General features: G+C 48.0%; 1 protein-coding gene across 2 annotated transcripts in view; it reads right to left on the reverse strand.

Moving 5' to 3' along the window:
* Nucleotides 1–320: 320 nt before the first annotated feature.
* The window catches only part of cnih3 (cornichon family AMPA receptor auxiliary protein 3), a gene marked incomplete at both ends in the record, with an annotated part of 73,418 nt that continues 46,649 nt past the window's right edge, over nucleotides 321–27,089 (reverse strand). Inside the window, 3 exons of one of the 2 annotated variants that reach the window (XM_083933993.1) lie at nucleotides 321–348; nucleotides 8,383–8,526; nucleotides 12,215–12,327. In XM_083933993.1, the coding sequence (XP_083790119.1) occupies nucleotides 321–348; nucleotides 8,383–8,526; nucleotides 12,215–12,327 (285 nt within the window). Of the gene's footprint in view, nucleotides 349–7,774; nucleotides 7,803–8,382; nucleotides 8,527–12,214; nucleotides 12,328–27,089 lie in introns of those variants that run through there. The other variant, XM_083933994.1, reaches the window with a different exon arrangement.

The raw sequence follows: 27,089 nt of genomic DNA on the forward strand, positions 1-27,089 counted from the left end.
GTGTGTGTGTGTGTGGATGTACAAATGTTGGCCGGGCAGTGATAAACTCAGGTCTTGCTAGGACCAGTCATACTGTAAACAGGACTTTCACTATTTCGTGTTTATATACAGGCGAACGCGTCCTTCCGTCTTGAGGGGACGAAGCAGGAAAGAAGCTCCGACCCACTTCCTGTTCATTGTTTGGCTTCACAGCGACACAAAAAACAACTTTACTTTGAAATTTCCTGTCTCTCAGTTAGAGACAGAGACGGTGGAAGTCCGTGTATCCAGAGGCTTTGTGTCTCTTTGTCTCCACTCGCTGATAAATCAGTGTGTTGTCGTTATGAGGTAACCAAGGAGTAGATCATACTGAAACACAAGAAGAAGAAGAAGAGACAGGAAGTGGAAAGTGAGTCAAGGCTACTGTGATTGGATGAGCAGGCAGAAGGTGACAAGGTGACAATTAACAATCCAAATAATCTAACGGTCTGCCCGAAGCATTCGGATAAAGCATTCCAGCCCTGTGTGTGTGTGTGTGCGTGTGTGTGTGTGTGACCGTGTGCGTGTGTGTGTTCAAACGCTTCTTTGATCATAGTTAGCATTCCTGCTGATTCACGTCATTACTGCTTTCTCAGCTGCTTTAAAGGGAAGTCTGTTTGTGTCTTTGCTCAGGAGTGGACTGCTGACAGCAAACCTTTCTACGCGACGACGTCCCTTTGAAGCTTTTCTGTCACCGTCCGCATTATTCAGAGTATCGCTGCTTCCCCGTCGAGATCGGCCCTGCATTTAAACCACACCAGAGGCTGCCGCGCTGCTCGGGGTGAGTTGTGAAGCACCGGTGAGACTATGAAGTCCCATTAGAGCATTAAACCCATGAGCTTCAAGACTTATCTAATGTCAGAACACTGCAAAATAATAATTTATTATATTCTGACTCAGGATTTTACAACTCTGGAAGAGAGGAACCCGCAGAGCACCAATGGGCTCCTGACTTTGGGTATGACTTTGGTAACTTTGGTGGACTTTACTATGAGAGGAGCTGGTACAGGGGCCAGTAGGGCGCCCTCCCACTGTGCCTCCGTCCCGTGCCCCGTGCTTTAGGGTCCTTGTCCCCCCCTCCAGGCCCGTTTGTACTCACACTACCTGGGCCTCGGCGAATGCTTCTTGCTGCCTATACGTCATCACGCCGTAACACGTCACACGCATTGATGACGTCATGGCGATGCGTGGCTTTGTTTCCAGATCTTTCCGTAGACCTCAGAGTTTTTGTGCGTCTTGTCGACTGTTTTTGAATCTTTTCATCGACCAAATCTGCAGTAAACACTCCACCTCCGCATCACACCAACGTGAACCTTTCACCGCCATTGTTTGAAATGTCCGCGCATGGTCCCTCCTTCTTTTTTCTACGTCCCAACAGGCGCACAGGAAATGACCTCAGGACCGCCGTAGGCCTCGTGCGCGTGCACGTGCGCACGCTCATGCTCGTACACGTGCAAACGTGCTTTACTAAAGCCCACCTCTCCCAAACAGGCCGTGGACGGCAAGCGTACCGCTCCTAGACGCGGTACAGTTGCACTCACACTGGTCAAAGGAACCAGACTTTAGCCGTGGAACTTGTTTGGGCACGGGACGGAGGCACAGTGGGAGTGCGCCCTCTTTTAATAAACTCTGGCTTCACTAACTACACTGTTGCTGCTTTGTTGTGTGTGTAGGGACTCTTCTCGTGCTGCTGTAGAGGTTTGCTGTTATTTTCAGCAGCATTAGTGGTTAAAAAAGACCTTTGAATGCCTTCACCGTGCTGCCCCGAGCTAATCACTGTTAGCCACGTCCGGCTGTTAGCATCTCTCCTGGATTTCTACCTTAATAGTTGTTTTTTGATGAGTGTATTTGCCGAAAAAGAGCCTTGGATGATTTTACAGCATCTGTAGTAAGTGTTGGGATCAGATTTACTTCAGGACGCTAACATGAGCAGTTTTTCTACTCACATGGAGCCTTCTGCGATGCTTGGCTGTGCAATAAAATGGTCCGTGTGCGTGGGTTTGTACTCTCTACTGTATAAGACTGGATTCAAAGTGAGGTAGAGAGCCAGCTTTAGATCCAGTCCATGGAAGGACATTAAAGGTGCCAACATGGGCGAAGGCTGCTCGAGTTGATGCCTTTAAGTGTGTGCACGGCCTCGGTCCTCTCTGTCTGCGGCTGCAGCAACAATTAAACCCAATCCAATCTAACTCAGTCTGACCCCCCCCCCCCCCCACCTCACAGACTGCACAGTGTAAATAAATGATTCATCTCTGAGAGAAAACACATCTCACATCTTTTAATGGATTTCAAGACCCATTATCTGCAACCACGGCAACAAACGTTAGTTTAAGAGCGGATCAAAGAGGCTTTGATTTAGTGATGAAGTATTTCCAGAACGTGTTTGAACACTCGCTACAATCGAGAACCCTGACCTCGTGCAGCGCGCAGAACGTACGCAGGCGTTACAGTGATGCCTTTTCACTGCCGCCTGTATTCTACATTAAACATCTTAACTGTTGGGTTTCACCACGATATGAAAATGTGAAAGCAACAACCCTTCCTGGCATGATGGTGCTGTTCTTTCTCTGCAGCTGTGGGAAACTCGCTGCTGAATGCAAAAGAAAAGGCAGAAGCTGATGAGCATCATGTAATGCAATGAACACGTGCAACACAAGCTGCAAAAGCACACATCGCTGCACAGAGACACAGTTCTTTTCCTTTCTTTAAACCACTGAGAGAGAGGAGCTTCTGCCCCGACGTGGTGAACACACGACTCCACTTTAAGACCCTCCATTTTAAGACATTCACCTGAAATACAGAGAATAATAAAGGAAACAACCAACAAACTCACAGAGTGGTGATTCAACACTTGTCTCACTGAGCTGTGACTCGACAAGAACAGATCAGCACCTCGCCCACTGTGACTGATGATCCCAAATGTTTGCGTTCACCCCCCGAGGCCTTTCTGTACGGAAGCCCTAAAGCAGCGGTGTCAAACTCAAACTCTCAGTCGGCCAAATTTAAAAACTGGGACAAAGTAGCGTCCCAAACTCAAGACTCAAGACTGGACAAGTGCATGTGTCCCTTCTCTCCAGATGTGAAACGTTGAACCTTTCCAGTGCAGGTCCTTGTTCTTGTCGTGGTGTTTCTTCTGTTTGATTCTTTGGTTACAGCCACGGTGACAAACAGCTCTTTACCTTCACACACAGATCATCTGCTGAAAGATCCTGTCCTCCATCTTTCTTTGGGTCGTTTTTCTGATGTTCTGTGTCTGTTTTTAGTCCTTTTGTCATGTTTTTGTGGTGTTTTGCGTCTGTTTTTAGTCGTTTTGTCACGTTTTTGTGGTGTTTTCATCTGCTTTTAGTCGTTTTGTCATGTTTTTGAGGTGTTTCCATCTGTTTTTAGTCGTTTTGTCATGTTTTTGTGGTGTTTCCATCTTTCTTTGGGTCGTTTTTGGGGAGGGGTGGATTCAGTGTGTCTGCAGAGACTGGTAGCATGGATGCTCATGTGTGTGAACAGAAAAGTAGACGTGTGTGTGCTTTATACTCACGGGCCAGCTCTCACAGAACCTGGATATGATCTTAGGGACAAATATAATTACACCGCGGGCCAGATTTGGCCCACGGGCCTGAGTTTGACACCCCTGCTCTAAAGGGTCAATCGTTACATTTTATTTCCTCCGTTTTCTCCTGATAACAAGATCATTTTGATCCGTTTTCCTGTGATATTGAGATCATTTTACCTCAAGATAAGAAAAATAAAATAAATAACCTATGTACACACACAGATACACACACACACACACACACACAGATACACACACACCCACAGATACACACACAGATATACACACACAGATACACACACACACAGATATACACACAGATACACACACACAGATATACACACATACACATACATATACACACACAGATACACACACACACACAGATATACACACACACAGATACACACACATACATATACACACACATAGATACACACACACACACACACACACACACACACACACAGATACACACACACACAGATATACACAGATAAAATAATTTAAAAAATAAGCCGAGGTTAACCTTGTGTGTACGCCTGTGTGTGTGTGTGTGTGTGTGTGTGTGTGTGTGTGTGTGTGTGTGTGTGTGTGTGTGTGTGTGTGTGTGTGTGTGTGTTTCCATGCCCCGGGACGATGGGAGAAATAACAAACACCATAAAAAGGTGAGACCTGTGAAAGTGAACAGGGGAGCACATAGGGGGCAGCGGACGACATGCGCGGGGCCGCTGGACGGGAAACCTGTGTCTTGCAAAGGGAAGGTGAAGTGCATCACATCTGACACAGCAAAGGTCACAAATAGAGTCAGGGGGGTGAGAGGGTAAAGGTCAAAGGTCACATTCTGAGGAGAAAGCCATGAGTCAGGCAGGGCTTCATTATGATCCAGCACCAGAGGAGCCGGGTCACCTGCCCTGCAGACACGGGCACACGAGCACGGAGCGACCCTGCAGCTGTACACTGACACTCAGTATGAACACAGCGTGCACTGTTTTCATAATCTGGATTTATTTATTATCATTTATTAAAGGATTATATTTACTCATCAAGGCTACGTCCACATTACGAGCAAAGGTGGTCAATGTGGTCGGATGTAAGGGATGTAAGGATTAACATCGTCAGCGGTTATGTAACATCACAGATCATAACCATAACAATTTTAGAAGCTACGCTTGTTTGTGTGTGTGTGTGGTCCAAGCCCCGCCCACAGCCACTTCCTGTTTGATCCAATCAGGAAGCTCCGTCAGCGTCAGTTCTCTGAGTGTCCACTAGGGGCAGGTTTCATAACAGAGCAGTTTCTCATTGAGCCCCATGTTAAACAGGCCGTTTACACAGCATCATTAAACCTGTTTAAGGACAAAAGAACATTCTAGTCTGTGTGTTTAGCTCAGATCTCCATGACAACACTGAGGGGGAGGGGCTAGTTTTGATTTTATTGGAGGTTAAAGTTCATGAATAATTAGGGGCGTGGCCTCTTGAGTGACAGCTAGCCTCTGGCCCTCACTTCTCCTCGGAGGTAAACGTCAGCCAGATGGACGTACGCCCCTCCCCCCAACGTCACATACATGCCCTTTTATGGTCAGAGGAAATGAGGCCGAGTCAAAGACAAGATGGAGGACTCCCGTAGGCGAGGACGACTGGATCAAGTTAGAGAACGGACCTGACGGAGACGCTACGTCAGGAATTTCACAAAGGGAAAATCTCCTTTACCCACATGTTGTTTCCTTTCTGAGCTTTGCCTCCACGCTGTTAGCACGTCACACGCTTCACTCATCTGATTGGTTGGTTTGGCCCGTATGTTGGTGACAGACAGATGGTTTATCCAATCAGAAACCAGGATTTTCACCCCTTCATAAAGATCTTTAAACCAGAGTTCACATGGATCTGCTGAGACCAGGAGGAGTCAGGTTACTAACACCCGTGAGTGTGATATTATTGGTTGCGCGTGAGGAGCTTCAAGGCAGAGATCCGTACACACCGCAGACAGAGTGGGTATATAGGTCATCACAAACATGAACAGTCGAGGCAGAAAGATTGGATCTGCTGTGTGTGTGTGTGTGTGTGTGTGTGGTGTGTGTGTGTGTGTGGGGGGGATCAGAATTGAGCCTTCAGCCCTGTGATGTGAACGTAGCCTAAGCACACAGAATGTGTTTAATGGGTAAAACTATATAAAAATAGATCTCTGTGGCTTGATGGACAAAATCAAGAGTAATAGAGTAATCCCAGTGAATCCCCTGCACCAGATAAGCTCCACGGAGCGAGCAAAAGGGACTTTAAATCACCTGTCACCCAGGTGTGGAGGTGAGCGCTCAGGTGGAGCTTTCAGGGCATGCACAGCTCCATTATGTGCACCGATAGGGTTTTGTGCCTGTGTGTGCCTGTGTGTGTGCGTGGGTGTCCGTGTGTGTGTGTGTGTGCAGTAAGATTGATTGTGGAGGTGTGAGGGATCTTTGGGTCACAGATGCAGGCGAGTGCGTTTGGTTTCGGGGAGCTGTGGAGAAGGGTCAGTGTGACAGTGCAAGGAACAGAAACAAGCCCCACGAAGCAGGTTTCAGGCCACTTCACCTCCAATTCATCCACTCACGAGTTTATTTTCCACAACTGAAAAGGTTGAATATGTAGAATCATTATTAGAAGCTAGATTTTTACACCCACGGGGCGTTTTAAGGGGTAAGAATGAAAGAAAGTCCATAAAAATATACATATTTAGTCTGAATTAATCTTTTAAATGTTTGACTTCCTGTCCCGTTGTGTTTCCATGGTATCAGCCAATAGCGTTGGGCGTTGCTGGTTGCCAGGGTTGTCTGTTGTTGGGTGCAGCTACTGTAGGCTGGCACTGGGTAAAATGGAGTTAGCCAATCCTGCAGCTGCTTGGGAGCCTCAGTAAAGGGGGCGTTCTTTGTCCCAGCAGCTGAGTGAGCGGAGACGGGCAACAACCAGAGTCACTACAGGCCGAGCATTCACTCCATGGACTGAGAGAAAGGAGAGGAACGCCATTCAAACGCACGCCCACATGGCTACGCTGCTCCTGGATGCTAACATCACTTTAATCTGCACTTAGCTGGAACGGCTAACGCTAACGGCTAACGCTAACTGTCAGTCAAACTCCTCTAATCCTTGTTTTGATGCTGTGGTTTTCTGGAGGGGACGGGTTCAAACAGGCTCAAACAGACTCCGGTCTCCTGGAGCTACTGGGCCGGGTCTGACCAACCTGGCAACCCCACTGCTGGACTTCTTTTTTGTTGTTGAGACGACGATCTGGAGACACTAGATAGAGCTGTTCTGCTCATTCTACAGATTCAACCTTTAAAGTATTCAACGTGTTTAAGAATTTAAATGGGAATTTCAACCGTGAGCTCGATGGGATTGAAAGTGTAGCGACCATCGCCCTGCTCTGTGGGAAAGTACCTCACCGCTGCTGCTGCTGCCCGTGGTCCCTTACACAGCGTGAGCTGGAGCAGATGCAGGATGGCGTGAGATGGAGAAACAAGATGGCATAAGTTCAAGATGAATTATGGTTTACTGCTGCAGACACCCATTTTAACATTCTGCTAAAGGCCCTTTATGAACAAAACAAACAGAATGCATAAAGAAAATTATGTAAAGAACATTTTGGACCATTAAACACACCTTCAAAGTTACCTACGCAAAACACAGGTGACTGGACTCCATCTACTGATTGATGTAGGCACTGGTGTGGAAATGGATGGGACACATGAGCATTAAACATCTTTATTCACTATAGCATGCCAGGAGGGAGCGGACTATAATCTCATCGTCTATGGTCTGGAGGTGGTTTAAAGAGTATTACTGCTGTCAGTGGGGAATACACTTAACCGACTGCTTAACCTTGTTCTTTTAATCAAATCACCCTTTAGGTCTGGAACCTGTGCCGTGTGTCCAGGATGTGTCGAATGTTTACTCACAGCAGTATCACGCACATACACACGAACAACTCCATGTTAAAGTTGCAATCCTTTTTGGATGAGGCGGCCATGTCTGGCCACCAAAAACTACAATCTGACACTGACCTGACTACATCCATACAGTCACAACAGTCCAAACGTGGCCCCTCGTGTGTATAAAATGCAGTAGCCATATCGAAGAGCATTAGGGTAAATAAGGCTATTCTGTCTCAGATTACCACCATAGAATAAAAGGTCAGAAAAAAAGCATTGTACCTTTAAGTGTTTCCATTGATAAGACCTATTAGAGGGATATATCCAGGTTCCACACACTGCAGCACCCACATGACACATGGAACAAGAATCCGGAGTGATTAATAACAGCATTATCAGACAAGGACAGGAACATTGTGTGCATTATTATCAGGTAACAGCAGAACATTTTAGCAAAAGACAAATTATAGAAGAATGCAAGGGGGAAAAACAGTACACGTTCAAAAATGACCTTTCTATGCAAACAAAACACAGAATAACACAATATGTGTAGCGCTTGATTCCCTCCTTGCGGTGCTTGTCAATGAAGTAAAGAATCAAATTCTCTCAACATCACATGCATTAAGAGTAGTGGTCCTAACAGTAACCCTAGGTCACCTGACAGATGTGCACTATGTGTAAGAAGTTGCATGTGACTGCCAGAGAAATGGTTGCTTTATTCAGTGATTTGCACTCACGCTGCGTGGTCGGGGCTGAGAAGTCAAACCACGTTAAACAACCACGTGTGATGCGACACCCTTCCCCTTCATTAATGGTCCAAGTAATATTTAAAGTAGCTTCAGTTTGGTTTAAGAGATTTTTACTCTAGCTGTTGCATGTAATCCCATTAGTGCCCCGCACCGCCCGCCACATGCTCACCAGTAGAGATAGTAGAAGAAGGAGAGGACGAAGAAGGACAGCTTGCACCAGGCCTCCTTTAGGCAGAACTTGAGCGTGTCGCCGTTCATCACGGACGCCGGATCGTAGAGCAGCTCCTTAGTGTCCGTCGGGGAGTGGAAGTACCTACCACAGAGGGCAAAGACCACATCGCGGGTAGTTGACCCGTTCCAGACCCCGGGGATAGGGGCGAGGAAGGAGGGACGGAGGTAGGCGGGGGGGAGATGATGGGAGAAAACGGGGAAAGAGATAGCATGGAGAAAGATGGCATGATGAGTTACGCGGACAGCATCATGCAGCAGATGTGGGTGAAATAGTAGTTGGATATGTTTGTGGGTATTGACAGTTTGCTGAACTCCCTCCCTGAACAATCGTCTACAGTTTAGCGACCGTGACTGAGTACGGCACGCCTGTCAAGCTCTGGATCGATCCACTTTCTGAAGCACAAGTGTCAGGAATTCCTTTAAACAGTTGCTGTGTCCCAAATCGCGCACGTCCGCCCTCAAACTGGTATTTTGAGGGTGGAAGTGCGTTCACGCCGGAAGTCGTTGAACTGCAGTGTACAGCCGAACCGTTGAGTGTGGATGGATGAACTTTTGAAGTAGGCTAGGCTACAGTGATTCGATCACGCCACGTCTCCCAGGCTAAGCCAACACGCTAGTTTTACCTTTCATCCAGCAGCAGTTTAAAAGTATTTACTTGTTGGACTAAAAGTTGTGCGGTTACAGGACAACGCGCCCCTGTGTGGACGGACCCTTAGAAATGCAAATGAGGTTTTGCAAAGCATGATGGGAAATGCAGTTCAACCAGGGAGCATGTGGTCTGCTGAGTCATAGAGCTGTTCACAGATGGTGATGCGTGTCCGTAACGTATGTTCATTCATGTTCATTGTAGACGACTGTGGAATGATCATACATCTGACATCACACATGAATCACATTCACTGATTCACATTTCCGACGGGTCGATAGACGACTCATGCATGTATGAGGTATAGATACTGGAAATGAGTCTTGATGTTTTCTGAGTGTGACAGGAGGGTTTTGTAATGAGCCTCTGAAGCTAAGTCCCATGTATTTGCACAGATACATGCACACATGACTGATGATCAGGGAAACACGGTTAGCTGACACTTCTACACACAAGCAGCTCAGAAAATGTGATTATTAGGAAAAACGCTGTGTCACATTTGTCCCGAGCAAAGGTAAAAATAAAACATTTCTTATTTAACAGCTGATTTAAATCACAGACAGTGTGTACAAGAGTATACTAGGCACGCGCACGCACACACACACACACACAGACACAGACACACACACACACACACACACACACACAGACACACACACACAGACACACACACACACACACACACACACACACACACACACACACACACACACACACACACACACACACACACACACACACACACACACACACACACACACACACACACACACACACACACACACACACACACACACACACACACACACACACACACACACACACACTTCATCTGAGAGCTCATTCCTGTTCTGTAAAGCGTTCAGATCCCTGTTAGCATTAGCATTAGCATCACCTCACATTTAGCACAACAGCAGAGTAGAGCTGCAGGCTGCTACCGAACTGCCTCAACGCTCCAAACCCACGACGGTCAACATGTGACCAAGCAGTGCGTCGCTCGTGTTGCTTGCGATTACATCTGTCGTGTGCGGTGTGATCACAGTTTAGGAGAACGAGGTAAAACAGCGTCAGTGTGGAACGGAACATTCTGTGGATCAGCTGAAACACAACAACGACCGGATCCATGAGCACTTTCACCGCTGGGCTGTTATTGACTGACTGATTGATTGATTGAGGGAGTATTGTTCATCACTAGCAGACTAAACTGATCATAGAGAGTGAACAGGGTTGTGCCGTTGCCGTGACGATGACACGGTTTCCTTTGATCTTATTTGTGCAGGTTTAGCTGCAAAAGCCTTTTGTGAACTCAGCTCTCTGAGTTTAAATCACTCACAATCAACAGTCTGACTCCCTCCCTCCCTCCCTCCCTCCCTCCCTCCTCGGACTCCCTCCCTCCCTCCCTCCTCTGACTCCCTCCCTCACTCCCTCCTCTGACTCCCCCCATCCTCCCTCCTTTGACTCCCTCCCTCCTCTGACTCCCTCCCTTCCTCCCTTCCTCCTCTGACTCCCTCACTCCCTCCTCTGACTCCCTCACTCCCTCCTCTGACTCCCTCCCTCCCTCCTCTGCCTCCCTCCCTTCCTCCCCTTGTCAATATTAGATCTCTCTCCTATCACTCACCCTTACTGTCCTTCCTCGCGCTACTTCTCCCTTCATTCTCCACCCTGCTCCATCTCCGCCCCCCCCCCACCCTCTCTCTCTCTGTCCCCCCCCCCCTCTCCCTTCATTCTCCACCCTGCTCCATCTCTGCCCCCCCCCCCCCTCTCTCTGTCTCTCTCCCCCCCCCCCCCCCTCTCTCTCTGTCTCCCCCCCCCTCTCCCTCTCTCCTTTCTCTTCATCTCTCAGTTGTGGGAGCAGCATCTGTAGCCTGTGGGCATCTGGCACAGGCTCCAATTAATGAGACAGCGAGATGTTTTTCCTCTCTTTTATTCCGCTTTCTCTTTGGCTCCTGTTTCCTCTCCTGTTTCCTCTCCTGTTTCCTCTCCTGTTTCCTCTCCTGTTTCCTCTCCTGTTTCCTCTCCTGTTTCCTCTCTTGTTTCCTCTCCTGTTTCCTCTCTTGTTTCCTCTCCTGTTTCCTCTCTTGTTTCCTCTCCTGTTTCCTCTCCTGTTTCCTCTCCTGTTTCCTCTCCTCTCCTGTTTCCTCTCCTCTTTCCTCTCCTGTTTCCTCTCCTGTTTCCTCTCCTGTTTCCTCTCCTGTTTCCTCTCCTGTTTCCTCTCCTGTTTCCTCTCTTGTTTCCTCTCCTGTTTCCTCTCCTGTTTCCTCTCTTGTTTCCTCTCCTGATCTCCTGTTTCCTCTCCTCTCCTGTTTCCTCTCTTGTTTCCTCTCTTGTTTCCTCTCCTGATCTCCTGTTTCCTCTCCTCTCCTGTTTCCTCTCTTGTTTCCTCTCCTGATCTCCTGTTTCCTCTCATCTCCTGTTTCCTCTCCTGTTTCCTCTCCTCTCCTGTTTCCTCTCTTGTTTCCTCTCCTGTTTCCTCTCCTGTTTCCTCTCCTGTTTCCTCTCCTGTTTCCTCTCTTGTTTCCTCTCTTGTTTCCTCTCCTGTTTCCTCTCCTGTTTCCTCTCCTGTTTCCTCTCTTGTTTCCTCTCTTGTTTCCTCTCCTGTTTCCTCTCTTGTTTCCTCTCCTGTTTCCTCTCCTCTCCTGTTTCCTCTCCTGTTTCCTCTCTTGTTTCCTCTCTTGTTTCCTCTCCTGTTTCCTCTCCTGTTTCCTTCTCTCCTGTTTCCTCTCCTGTTTCCTCTCTTGTTTCCTCTCTTGTTTCCTCTCCTGTTTCCTCTCTTGTTTCCTCTCCTGTTTCCTCTCTTGTTTCCTCTCCTGTTTCCTCTCTTGTTTCCTTCTCTCCTGTTTCCTCTCCTGTGTCCTCTCCTGTTTCCTCTCCTCTCCTGTTTCTTCTCCTCCTCTCCTGTTTCCTCTCCTGTTTCCTGTCCTGCTTCCTCTCCTGTTTCCTCTCTTCCTCACACACACACACACACACACACACACACACACACACACACACACACACACACACACACACACACACACACACACACACACACACACACACACACACACACACACACACACACACACACACACACACACACACACACACACACACACACACACACACAGCTGGACTGGACAGTCACCTCCACGTGTTGTAGAAGAGCAGGGGGATGTTGAGGCCCACGGTCAGCCACTCCTGTGCACACAGGAACATGATGCAGAAGAGTCCATGGATGGAGTATTCTGGCAGCACCAACTACAGAGGGACACGGAGGAAGAGGAGGAAGAGGAGGATGAGTCAGAGAGAGGTGGAGCGAAGAGCAACACGATATTCAAAACAACACAAACTGATGCAACAGAGCGTGATTCCTGGAGAGAACCCAGGAGGCGTCGCCGCTACTGAGGGGACGGTTGTCTTTTTTCATTTACATTTTTATTATTATTATTATTTTTATTATGGCTTTTGAGCTATATAGCGTCTTACTCGGGGCACGAGGCACTTTACATAGTCCAGGTTCATTCACACACACACACACACACACACACACACACACACACACACACACACACACACACACACACACACACACACACACACACACACACACACACACACACACACACACACACACACACACACACACACACACACACACACACACACACAGACACACACACACACACTCGGTGGTGGTAACGTAGTAGTAGTCACAGCTGCCCTGGGGCAGACTAACGGGGGGGTGGCAGCCAATCAGAGGCTACGGCCCCTCGACCACCTCCTCACACACACAGCAGTCACACACATTCACACGAGGAGAGTAGGGTGAAGTGTCTCGCCCAAGGACACAACGACCATGACACAAGTAGGGCAGGGCGGGGTGGGGATCGAACCGCCAACCCTTCGAATCTAATGTTTTTTGACAATTTATTGTTTTATTTCTTTTGGTTATGAAACAGAACTGCACAAAGGAATCAGAACTGTCAGCAGCATGTCCCTCTCAAGTGAAACATGATGTTTACCATAAGAATACAAGTACGTGTACATGTGTATTATACTTATTCACATATTTGCATAAATAAATAAAAAGCTAAATCACAGATAAAGGACTTTAACACCGACTCCTCCTCCTTTACTGCGTCTCTGGTGACGAGACATCTGCTCTAAACCACGACCTGCATGAATGAACCGCAGCATTAAAGTAAACTAAAGGGCAGTCGGTTAGCAGATGCCACATTACCATTTTTACGCCCACAGGTAAGAAAACACCTCAAGTGTCATCATTAGCATTCAAATCCTTAGCCTAGCCTATATTTAGCCACAGCAAATCTGTCTGCAAGCTTTCAATGCCCCCATCTAGATTACGGAGAGCTGAGCTTCACCACGGGCGGCTCACACTGGTGGCACCGCTCCATCATTAGCATAAGAACCGGAGGGCTCGGACCTCCCAACGCAGGAGGCAAGACAACCGCGTGTGAGTCCTCACTGCCAGGCTGATGTTGAACCAAGTTTGGACTCACTTGCAGTCGGTTTTGAGGATAGAAAACAACACGTTACAAGAGCAGATTTAAGTTTACAGCCAAATGAAATGCACCGTGAAGGGAAGGGAAGACGCCTAAAGTGCGTTCTTACGTAGAATCCCTCACCTAGGATCTTATTATGGGTCTGTCTGACGTTCCTGTCTCACTAACTCTTTGTTCTCTGGATCTTTCTGTTGAATATGGACCGGGCTCCTGAAATTGGGCCTTTGATCTGTAAATTCACGTTAAACACAAAGGGAAAATCCTCCTTTACCCACATGTTGTGTCCTCTCTGAGCTTTGCCTCCACGCTGTTAGCACGTCACAACAACAGAGCGTTCTCTTTAAACCCAGGGAGGACTTCACCATGGCAACCAGCGTCAGTACCAATACGAGCCGTTTGTGTCCTGGTTGTGTCCAAACGTCGGCCATTTTCCCCACGCTGGTGATTGAGACAAAGGTGAAGGTGGAAATAAAGGCGTGTTCAGAGCAGCTGGATGTTGGTGGAGCTCCACCTACTGTACCTGTGTGTGTGTGTGTGTGTGTGTATGTGTGTGTGTACCGGAGGAAGAGTTACTCCCTCATTTCACCATTCAACCCCCGCACATGGACACCAGGGACCTTCAGTCAGCTGGTTGTTCCCTGAACCGGGGGAAGAACGTTTAAGGGAACAGATGGGAAACACTCTGAGTGACTTTCTGAAACCGTCATCCACATCAACTTCACACTGTGATTGGTCGGCTGAGCAGAGGAAAGGAAGGATCCGGAGTTTGAACTTCCCTCTCTAGCTTCTTAAGCGAAGGACACGCTTCAGTCATCTGATTGGTTGGTTTGGCCCGTGTGTTGGTGATAGACAGATGGTTTATCCAATCAGAAACCAGGATTTTTACCCCTTCACAAAGATCTTTAAACCAGAGTTCAGATGGATCTGCTGCGACCAGGAGACTTAATCATCTGGAGGAGTCAGGTTAGTGCATTTGCGCCCTGTTCCATAATGATTGAGCTCCTGACGGAAACAGCACACACACATTTCGGTCTTTGTGCGTAATCACAGATGTCGCTCCTGCAAAGACTCGCAGTGTTGTAGACGTTCACTTCAGATACGTACAATCTTTGCCTACACTTAGAGTTGGCACACGTCCAACCTACATCTTGAGCCAATCAGATGGTTCAGCTGAAAACGCTCGCCATGCAGATTCCAGTGAACACCTGAAGTGTCTCAGTCCACTGAGATGTGCAGTGGCTTTCCACCCACTGCAGTTAATGTTATTCACAAAGAAACACACTTCACCACTCATGTATATTTAACAGCGACTGGGCGACGCATTACAGCGCCGCTCTGGACCGCCTGGCCTCGAACATTACTGTGTACGCTGCCATAACAAGGTAGCGTTCAGGATGCATTATTCAGACGGCCACATGCCTGCTAATGACAGAAAAACACATTCTCACTGAAAAGCTCTTCAACAGCGGGCGACGGGAAAACTGCTGCTAAGACAAAACCTAAATATATCCATTTGCTTTCACACATACAGCGGGGAGGCAGCACACACACACACACACACACATGAAAACACTAATGCAGCATGCATGCAGCACGTGGACGCACACACACACACCCTCCACAAACAGACAGAAAGCTCGTTAAGACACAAGTAGTCACACTGAGCTTTACGTCCCCCTCCCCTCTCGTTCAGATCCCTGATGCGTTTTTAGCTGACAGCTCTCAGACGAAGGTACGAGAAGTGGCTGTTGAATATGTAAAACAACTACAATAATAATAATAATAATACAAAAGAAGCCATCTATGTAAAAGTAGAGAAACCATGGCTAACCAGAGGAGGAGGTCTGAGACTCTACTTCTCTCCAGTTTACAATGCTGCCCTTTCATCCCTTCATTCAACGATCCAACCTCAAAGAACAACTGTTCACAAACGTCCTCCTGTGACTCCAACGACTGTCGTTCAGACTCAATAGAGCACTAACCAAGTCCAGACCAACTTCCACCAACCACTGGACCAGGACCAGGACCAGGCTGGGACTGGACCAGCACTAACCAAGTCCAAACCAACTTCCACCAATGACTGTCACTCTAACGACGGAGCACAAAGGGTTCCAGTGACATCATCGGCCTTGTGACCCCAAACCACCTCAACTGGCTCCTTTCAACGCAAAGGAGCAGCGGCTCTACTCCGAGCTCCTCACGGATGCTGAACTTCTCCCCCTCTCTCTAAGGGAGACTCCAGCCCCCCTCCTGAGGAAACACATTTCAGACGCTTGGACCTGGACCTGGTTCTTTGGGTCCTGACCCAGCTTTCATGACCACAGGTGAGGGTAGGAACCAGGACTGAGCAGTAGATCCAGAGCTTTGTCTTCCTCAGCTCTCTTTTCGTCACAACGGTGCGGTAGAGCGACTGCAGCTCCGCCCCCGCTGCTCCGATTCTCCGGCCAAACTCACGCTCCATCGTCCCCTCACTCGTGAACAAGATCCCCAGGTACTTGAACTCCTTCACTTGGGGTCAGGACTCAAAAAAGTGTGCCACAGACGGGAGCCAGGAACAGACTCAAAACAAAGATGGAGGACAGCAGTGAAGCAGGAGCCAGAGGAGGGAGAGGGAAGGTTCAGACCTCATTAGTATTTGGGCTGACGCTTCAGTGCGAGCAGCAAGGTGCTGCTTTCTGTCTGAACTGTTATAAGTGAAAAAAGACACATGCTGGGTCCACGGTGAACCCAAAGTTCTTTAATTGCAAAAGTTTAGAAAGTATAAAAAGAGCCTAGTTGACTTTAGACACAGGCTGTCTGCACACGGTCTGCTGTTCACACACTGAGCAGAAAGTCCTATTTGCAGTTTCAACCCAATGATCTGATCACAAACTATTCAGTCAAGGTCCAGTGACCAGTCCGGCCCGTCGTCTATGAGCAGCTGTGCTGTCGTTTGCTTAATTCGATCACTCTCTGTCCCGCTGAACCACACAGAGAGTGGCTGTGTTTGTTGATTGTTTACTCTCACAAAACAAACCGGATGTGTTTTTCAGTCCACCGGAGCCGGAGCCGCGCCGGGGTCCCGACCTGATCCCGCAACCCTCCCGAGCGCGCTGTGTCTGATTCCACGCCTCAGTTAGTGGGACATGTTTTGTTGCTGGGACCGAATGCAAACACACACACATGCATAATGCAAATTATATACAACTGTGCTGTACACCGCTGACGACCCTGCTGTGGCTCTTTCACGTTCACTGAACACAATCACTTTACAGTAAACATGTTTGTTTGTGTGTGTGTGTGTGTATTGGGATGTATTGGAGCATATGTATTCAATTTCTATGCTAATGGGTAACAAACTATTTTCTTCCTACAACTGCTGACTGTGTGTGTGTGTGTGTGTGTGTGTGTGTGTGTGTGTGTGTGTGTGTGTGTGTGTGTGTGTGTGTGTGTGTGTGTGTGTGTGTGTTGACAGAGGGACCCATCTGGGACTGTGCCTGGCTGGGACTGGAGATCTGTGTCTCTGGCTGCGGTGCCCGGAGGTCCCCCTTACAACCATCTGATCCACCCAGAAGCAACACTGACGCGGCTTTATATTCATGTTGGAATCTATATTTTACTCTAATCACCACCGTGATACTCGGCATCACTGCACTGAGAACACTTTGTACAGCTAAAGCCATGCCACGTGTGTGCCGCACTGACAAAATTCACAACACTTGTGCATTTCCGTGCAGTTTAAAAACCCGACAAATTCGTGTTCAGGTCAGACTTTGAGGATCGGTGAATACTCGGAAGCCGCCATCACCATCAGAGGAACCTATTTCCCTCCAGGCAAAGAGCCCAAAGAGGGAGAGCGCAGGATCTACCCGGCTATTGAAAGTGCGAATGAACAGGCTGTGCAGAAAGCCAAAACAGACATTACGCGGTTAATCAAGGAAGAGCTCATCAGATTACAAAATTCCTACCAGCCGACGAGCAAAGGACGGTACAAAGTGTTGTAGAGGAGGAACAAGAGCTCACTGGAGGAGTTTCCATCTCTCAACAGTCGCCTGTCGTCTCTACAGTGTTTTCAAAGTGGTTGAAGAATATTTTAGTCTATATCTTTAATACCTGTTTCTCAAACACCACGGAAACACCCCGGGTCAAACAGAGTTCTCATCCCCCGGTTAACAGCCCTAGAGAACGCCTTCAGTACCCCGTTTAATCCTGTAACGGCGATGCAAAAGAGCGTTCCCTTTAACCCCAGGGAGGACTTCACCATGGCAACCAGCATCAGTACCAAGAAGAGCCGTTTGTGTCCTGGTTCTGTCCAAACGTCGGCCATTTTCCCCACGCTGGTGATTGTGACAAAGGTGAAGGTGGAAATAAAGGCGTGTTCAGAGCAGCTGGATGTTGGTGGAGCTCCACCTACTGTACCGGAGGAAGAGTTACTCCCTCATTTCACCATTCAACCCCCGCACATGGACACCAGGGAGCTTCAGTCAGCTGGTTGTTCCCTGAACCGGGGGAAGAACGCTTTAGGGACCTGATGGAAAACACACTGAGTGACTTTCTGAAACCTTCACACACATCAACTTCACACTGTGATTGGTCGGCTGAGCAGAGGAAAGGAAGGATCCGGAGTTTGAACTTCCCTCTCTAGCTTCTTAAGCAAAGGACACGCGGAAAAACAGAGAACCTCAATAACCACACAGAGCTACACGTCTAACACTTTGGCAAACACGACTTTGTTTTAATATTGAAAGGCAACAAGCCGACTGCAGCTGGAACCATCCCAACGAACCTTTGCCAAACAGGAAACAAACAGTCCCCATCTTCTTTGATTGCCTACTTTCACCCAGAACAAGTTCCCCACACTCTCCTTCTCCACCTGATTCATTCGGGTCCCATCCGTCCCTCCGGATGACGCCTGGATGTTCCCGTTCCCCAGATAAAAAAAAGACCCAGCTGCCAATTACCGTCTCAAATCCCCTCAGAACACGCAACTGTAATTAAGCTTGGCACAAAATAATTGTAAATATTTTACGACCTTTAAATGATTCATATTCCTCTGATATGCTGTGAAGACCCACGAGGTCCATTTAGCTGTTCAAACAGAACCCAGATGAAACAAAGGCCCAATAAGACGGCTTCTGTCAGGTGTGAGGATATGAAATACCTCAGTGCCATTAAGCTAGAAGTTTAATTAAATAAGCTCAAATGAATTCAGCTTAACTCAAAATTGTTACAAATAAAATGAACTCATTTAAAGCCACTGTGTGTGAGAGTTCTTGCTTCAGCAGCTGCTGTTGTTGGACCATGTTACAGTTGTAAACACTCTGATTGGGTCGGGTCATGACGGGACTTTGGGGTCAGTTCTGTTGAAGTTAGCGGGACGGATGATCGACTATAACCCGTCATATCTGTGCTGTTCGGCCTTTGACTGAAAAATGCATCCACAAAATAAAAGAAAACATGATCTCTGTGCGTCTCTATGTGTCCTGTGATAGACTGGCGTCCTGTCCAGGGTGGACCCCTCCTCACGCCTGATGTCAGCTGGGATCGGCTCCAGCCCCCCGCAACCCGACAGGGACAAGAGGCTGAAGATGAATGAATAAATGAATGAATGATATTGACTGATGTTTTTTTGTTTTGTTTTCCTTGTTATTGACTGTGGCACTGCTACATCAGCTGACATCGGGCGTGAGGCGGGGTCCACCCTGGAAAGGACGCCAGTCTATCACAGGACACATAGAGACGAACAGAGACAGACAACCATTCACACCTACGGGTGATTTAGAGTCATCAATGAACCCAACACCTGCACGTCTTTGGACTGTGGGAGGAAACCGGAGAACCCGGAGAAAACCCCCCAAAAACATGCTGTATTCAAATTAAATAGATGTAGACTTCTACTGCTTTGCCAAAATGACGTCATGACCGTTTCATCTTTAAGCGTCTTCTTGTTGCAGTGTAACGTAATGGTATCACATCAAGATGCCGGTGGGCTTTGTGCCAGAATGTTCTTTCTTTTGATTCCCGTCTGAGTGTAAGACTGGGAAAGGACAGATCATGACTGGGACCAGAGAATAGTTGTTTAATTTCAATAAACACCAATGTCAGGTTTTCCCGTGCTGAGGTCCCAAGGAGTCTACCGGAAGGGGCGGGACCTACCAGCCCTATCGGGTCCGTGTACAGAGCTATGCAGAGACCTGACCTGGGGACATTAGGCTGCACTCGTTTTCATCATCACTTGACAACTTATGCAATTATGCAAGAAACATAGAAATTCTAACACACGATTTGACACTTTTCGACATTAGCATTAAGGGCGGCTGTGGCTCGGTAAAGTGGGTCGCCCTCAATTCGAAAGATTGGCGCTTTGATCCCCAGCTCCCCTGGTCCCCCATGTCGAAGTGTCCTTGGGCAAGACACTGAACCCCAAATTGCTCCCCATGCCGAGCATGGGTGTTTAAATGTGTAGTGCATGGTTAGATTACATCATGGGTGTCAAAGTGATCCAGTAAAGAGTCGCTGTGGCTGCAGGTTTTCATTCCAACCAAGCAAAAACACACCTGATCCAACTTACTCAATCACCTGAACTGTCTTCACACAGTTGATTTGTTGGACCAGGTGTGTTTTTGATTGGATGGAATGAAAACCTGCAGCCACACGGCCCTTTACTGGATCAGTTCAACAGCCCTGGATTAGATGGTCTGTAGATGTCCACTGCCATCCGAGGAATGTCTGTGTGAACGGGCGAATGTGACGAACACTGTGAAAGCGCCTTCAGTAGTCAGAAGACTAGAAAGGCGCTTTATAAGTACAAGTCCACCATTTGTTCACTGTGGCTGATCACGACAAACAATGAATCATCTAAATTCATCTAAAATTCATTCATCAAATAGTTTCGTAGCTACAAAATGAATAAAATGATGATATTTTCAAGATGTACAGTGGGTATCTGACACAACGGCAGTGATACTGCATTCACTGGCTGCAGAGCGGCTGAACGACCACGTTCCCTTGAGCTGAAACATCAAAGGCTCTTCTCATTCTTCTTAAATAAACGGAGATCACTGCAGCAGTCAGCGGCTCTCTGCCGATGCCCTTTCACCCCGAGGCCGGGAATGATAGGCATGAAATTACAAATGTCTTATTTTTCGCAATCGGCTTCATGAAATTGTCTTTCCACATGAGTGGGCGAGGACAGCTGCCCCAGGACTCACTCTGTATTAAAGCAAACACACGTATGAATGGAGCTTTGAGACTGGGGATAAAACCATGGTCACTGGGGCGTACCACACATTCAGACATGTGTTCCAGTTGTTGTGTGTTATTCTGAGATTTCACCTGGAAATAAAAGATATGGGACAGTCTAATGTATTTCCCAGTCACAGTTTTAAATTTAATGTCAGCAGTCGTTCTGTTATAGGCGTCACTTAAGTCCCTGTTTACACGATAATGCCCGCGGAGGACAACGACAAAATATGTGATCAAATCAGCCTTTCGCTTAGACAGTGACGGCGTTTTTGGGGCTTAAAAACTCCAAAAAAGGTGTAAATCCAGAGAGTAAATGTTAAATACACAAAAAAGTAAACCCCCCTCCAGAGTGGAAATCTTTTTTTATACCGTCCCTGGTCATAAAACAATGTCCACTATGAAATTAAGACTCTGTAATGTGCATGTTGTCCCCGTGTCTGCGTGGGTTTTCTCCGGGTTCTCCGGTTTCCTCCCACAGTCCAAAGACGTGCAGGTGTTCGGTTCATTGATGACTCTAAATCACCCGTAGGTGTGAATGGTTGTCTGTCTCTGTTCGTCTCTATGTGTCCTGTGATAGACTGGCGTCCTGTCCAGGGTGGACCCCGCCTCACGCCCAATGTCAGCTGGGATCGGCTCCAGCCCCCGAGACCCCGACAGGGACAAGAGGCTGAAGATGAATGAATGAATGAATGAATGAATAATGTGCAAGTTTACTGTAAAAGTCCAGCAGAGTAATTGATAGAGGGCTGTGATTCATTCCCATTGCCCATCCATACTCGTCTGGACTGCTCACATGTGCCACCTGGGGATCCTTTCAGGGCGTCCGTATTGAGTGGACACTACATCAACACCCATTTCATTCTGATGTTTTTGTGCTATTATTCACAATCTTTTGATTTTAATGATAACGCAGTCTAGCACCACTTACTGGAGAAACATTGACGCAGAATCAACGCCTTTAAAATATCCATATCCATTCAATTATTTGCATAAAGAATAAACCGTGTCCTACAGGTCGTCATTGGCCCCCGATTACAAACAAAGGTCTCTCGTAGAACGTGTTAGCGCTCCCACTTGAGTCCAGTGCTGTTGCTAATCGTGTGAAAAGTGACAATGATTAAAGGGCTACAGACAGTGCTAAAGACCGTCTGTATAGATGTACAGATTACAGTAATTCAGTTGGGCCCAGAGCAACAAAATAGACCCAGATACCTTCACTCTGTCCAGGCTTGATGACTAAGAACACGATGCTGCTGAAATTTTCCAAGCAATTGCGTTTGTAACGGAGAAACAGTGCAGCAGTAACACAGCTATGCCTCCATCTCTTTGCCCTGAACTGAAACACGACCATTACTAATAGTTTTGATGATGATGGAGCGTGAGTTTGGCCGGAGAATCGGAGCAGCGGGGCGGAGCTGCAGTCGCTCTACCGCACCGTTGTGATGAAAAGAGAGCTGAGGAAGGCAAAGCTCTGGATCTACCGCTCAGTCCTGGTTCCTACCCTCACCTGTGGTCATGAAAGCTGGGTCAGGACCCAAAGAACCAGGTCCAGGTCCAAGCGTGTGAAATGTGTTTCCTCAGGAGGGGGGTCTGGAGTCTCCCTTAGAGAGAGGGGGAGAAGTTCAGCATCCGTGAGGAACTCGGAGTAGAGCCGCCGCTCCTTTGCGTTGAAAGGAGCCAGTTGAGGTGGTTCAGGATCATCTGGTAAGGATGAACCCTGGGCGCCTACCTAGGGAGGTGTTCCAGGCACGTCCAGCTGGGAGGAGGCCTTGGGAAGACCCAGGACCAGGTGGAGAGATTAGATCTCAACACTGGCCTGGGAACGCCTCAGGATCCCCCAGTTAGAGCTGGTTAAAGTGGCCCGGGAAAGGGAAGTTTGGGGTCCCCTGCTGGAGCTGCTGCCCCTGAGACCCGACCCCGGATAAGAGGCTGAAGATGAGATGATGTAAGCTAACATCAGCCCTGTTGAATATTTTTAATGTTTAACAGAAAACGTAAAATGATAAAGACAAGTAATTCGGGTCTAACTTCCAAATCCAAGTCGTCTCAAGTCCTTTATTTTCTGTCAAGTGTTTGAAGCAGTGACTTGAATCGACTCAAGTCAAAGTCACAGACTCTCAAGTTAACGTCTCTGTAAGCTCTGACTTTATAATGTGCTCTACAGGACAGCGTCTGGCTCACGATGCTTCCTTCAGAGTAAACATGATGGCAGCTTTGCCCCTGAGGTCAACAGCGGCAGGGAGGCAGCTGCCGTTCCTGTGCACGACTATCTACCGCCTGAGAGACGGACCCCGCTTTTATGTGGGAGAGTTGAGTTAACTTAGGCCTAGTCCGCTCGAACACAGGTATTTTTGAAACCAAACTTTTATGAACCCCGGTTAGAAAAAACAATTCCCACCCACACCAACGGTGTGATAGAAAATATCTCTGCAAAGACCGCAAAATCCTCCGCCGTCAGCTGGTTACATGTAGAGCGCTCCCCGGGTCTCCATGGAAACAACCGACTGTTTACCGTCGGACAGCGTGACGTCAAACACTGGTTTTCCCGTCCACACGTGAAAAAACTCTGGTTTCAGGAGCAACAGCTGTGGTTAGTGTGGACGAAAGGACGAACCAGGAAACAGAAACACTCTCATCTCATCTTCAGCCTCTTATCCGGGGTCGGGTCTCAGGGGCAGCAGCTCCAGCAGGGGACCCCAAACTTCCCTTTCCCGGGCCACATTAACCAGCTCTAACTGGGGGATCCTGAGGCGTTCCCAGGCCAGTGTGGAGATCTAATCTCTCCACCTGGTCCTGGGTCTTCCCCGAGGCCTCCTCCCAGCTGGACGTGCCTGGAACACCTCCCTAGGGAGGCGCCCAGGGTTCATCCTTACCAGATGATCCTGAACTACCTCAACTGGCTCCTTTCAACACAAAGGAGCAGCGGCTCTACTCCGAGTTCCTCACGGATGCTGAACTTCTCCCCCTCTCTCTAAGGGAGACTCCAGACCCCCTCCTGAGGAAGCACATTTCAGACGCTTGGACCTGGACCTGGTTCTTTGGGTCCTGACCCAGCTTTCATGACCACAGGTGAGGGTAGGAACCAGGACTGAGGGTAGATCCAGAGCTTTGCCTTCCTCAGCTCTCTTTTGGTCACAACGGTGCGGTCGAGCGACTGCAGCTCCGCCCCCGCTGCTCCGATTCTCCGGCCAAACTCACGCTCCATCGTCCCCTCACTCGTGAACAAGATCCCGAGGTACTTGAACTTCTAAACTTGGGGTCAGGACTCATTCCCGACCACACACACGTTCATGTGGACGGCCCCATTAACCATAGTTTACGTTTCATTGTCATGATCGGTACTTAACCAATATCATAGTTGTGATTGGCAGATGCTGTAGAAAGAGATATTTTTAAACTGCATTTTGAACAAATGTCCAACATTTTTAGCATTATTATTCCCCGACAGAGCTTCCACATGTTATATATTTAAGGCAGAAGGGCTGAGATTACAGGGTGCAGACAGCAAACTGGCGGAGTTGCTGTTTTTAACCTTTTCTAAATACAGAACACAAATGTTGCTGAGCAGCAGAGGCAGGAGTCGCTGCTCACAGTCTAAAATCACCATAAGATGGGACTGAAAAAGATGCACGGACGGAAAAAGATGCACGACTGAAAGCCATAGAGCCAGATAATGTGAGAGTGAAGCATTCAGGTCAGCTCTACCCCTGAAATTACAGTCAGAACGCATCCTTCTGTATCTGCCTGTGTCTTTCTGTCATGCACACACACACACACACACACACACACACACTCACGGCTATAATCCAGTAAACAGAACCCTGCAGCCAGCTTCCCTTTGTGTCCTGCTTCTTGGCAAGCTTCACAGAGCTTCATCAAAGTATGCAGGACAGGCCCTCAGTGGCCTCACATCAGATATTACACTTCACACAGACTACGCCACCTGCACGGCCAGCTGCTGCTTATATGGATTGTGAATATAGCGTTCAGCATGTGTGTGTTTTGCTTCTGCTTGTCTGTGAGATACTGTGAAAGAGGATAACAAGTAAACTGAAGGAGGGAGAATGGGAGATGGATGTGACCTGCATGACGCACACATCTAACGACAATGAGGGAGATAGGAAGGGAGGCAGGGAGGGAGGGAGGGAGGCGAAGAGAACCTTTGTACTGCAACTTCAAAAGCAACATGGGAACCACGGGGGACCTTCCCCATCTCCATCACACCCCACCACACTCCTGTGCATCCTCAATTCTGGTTGGCTGGGACTTGAACGTGGAGCAGGCTTCACCGTGTCATCGGGAGCATGTAGAAGGGAAGGTAGCCCCCAAAGCAATTTCAGTCCAAAGCAACTGGACTTGGTTATTTGTCTAGGAAGACGTTTCACCTCTCATCCAAGAGGCTTCATCAGTTCATGTACGCAGCTGACCAGGCTGGGACTGGACCAGGACCAGGCTGAGACTGGACCAGAACCAGGACCATCCTGGTCAAAGACAGACAAATAACCAAGTCCAGTTGCTACTAACTGAACTTATTTCAGCTTGACTGACGATTAATGTGAATAATTTCACGTCGTTCACAACATTTTGTGTTAAATTAGGACTCGTCTTCAATGTGTGTGTGTGTGTGTGTGTGTGTGTGTGTGTGTGGGGGGTCCATGCAGTCCGCAGCTCCAGTGACTTTGAGGAAAGTGAAAGTTGTTAAAATGACAGCAGCAGCAGAGACGCTGACCTGCTGCGACTCGGGAAGGTTTGAGTGACAAGTGGAAAGAAGACCGAAGCCAGTCTGAGCAGCAGGGCGCAGTAGGTGTCCAACTCTTTCCCTCAAATATACTTCAGGTTGACAGGATATACTTTGAATGTGTTGAAGAACATATAACATCCTTTCAAGACAACGGCACTGGCCCTCAGTGGCCGGTAACAGTCACAGATCTGTAATGAAGTTAATGGATAAAAGGATGTGGATGAAGTGAATCCTCTGGGTCTCCAGCTCCTCTGATGATGACGGGAGGACATGACGGCGATTCTGCTGCTCCCTGCAGCCGACAACAGAGCGCACTGTTTCCGCAGTCTGAGTTTAATGGAGACACAACCACGGAGAAAACTCTGTTTGGCGTGAAATGTTTTTTCGAATAAAGGAAAAACCCCAAAAAGCACGAAAACAACGTACAGCCACTGCACCACAGACTGTATAAAAACAGACGTAGCGTCTCCGTCAGCTCCGTTCTCTAACTTGATCCAGTCGTCCTCGCCTACAGGAGTCTCCATCTTGTCAGACTTTGACTCCGCCTCATTTCCTCTGACCAAAAAAGGGCATGTATGTGACGTTGGGGGGAGGGGCGTACATCCATCTGGCTGACGTTTACCTCCGAGGAGAAGTGAGGGCCAGAGGCTAGCTGTCACTCAAGAGGCCACGCCCCTAATTATTCATACACTTTAACCTCCAATTAAATAAAAACTAGCCCCTCCCCCTCAGTGTTGTCATGGAGATCTGAGCTAAACACACAGACTAGAATGTTCTTTTGTCCTTAAACAGGTTTAATGATGCTGTGTAAACGGCCTGTTTAACATGGGGCTCAATGAGAAACTGCTCTGTTATGAAACCTGCCCCTAGTGGACACTCAGAGAACTGACGCTGACGGAGCTTCCTGATTGGATCAAACAGGAAGTCTCTCTCTCCGTGGGCGGGGCTTGGACTGCACCCAAAATAAATAAGGAATAAAACAAACTGCATCAGTTCCTTTGCAGAGAATGTGATTCCCTCATCATTGGTGCATTATTTCACCCACAGTCACAGAACAGTGTGAACTCGCTGACTGCAACCATGGAAATGTAGGTTGTTTCCATTGTAAGTCATGCTGCACTATTAATATTCATTTCCTGCTGAGCCTAACAGTAGTTGCTATTTTCTTGTCAAAGAGGAGTTTCCCATCCCCCTTCTCTCTTTATACCCTCCTCCTGATTCCCCCCCTCTCTCTCTCTCTCTCTCTCTCTCTCTCCTTCACATCCTTCTCTCTCCCCGTTATCACTCACTTCCTTCCAGTCCCCGTCTCCACCTCTCAGGTCTCCTCTCTCCTGGTAACAGTGCAGGATCAAGGACGCACTGTGGTTTGCATATAAGCTCATTATTCTGACTGACAGCTCGCTCCCTTCGTGAGGGATCGCACGGCAGAAGTGACACATGCATGCGGTGATTTCTCCGCAGCAGAAGGGACGTCATTGTTGTTCTTCTGCTTTAATAAATGTCTGGCAGTTGCATCATTTTCCTTTAATAAT

This window comes from Echiichthys vipera (assembly GCF_963691815.1).
Source record: "Echiichthys vipera genome assembly, chromosome: 19".
Taxonomy (NCBI): domain Eukaryota; kingdom Metazoa; phylum Chordata; class Actinopteri; order Perciformes; family Trachinidae; genus Echiichthys; species Echiichthys vipera.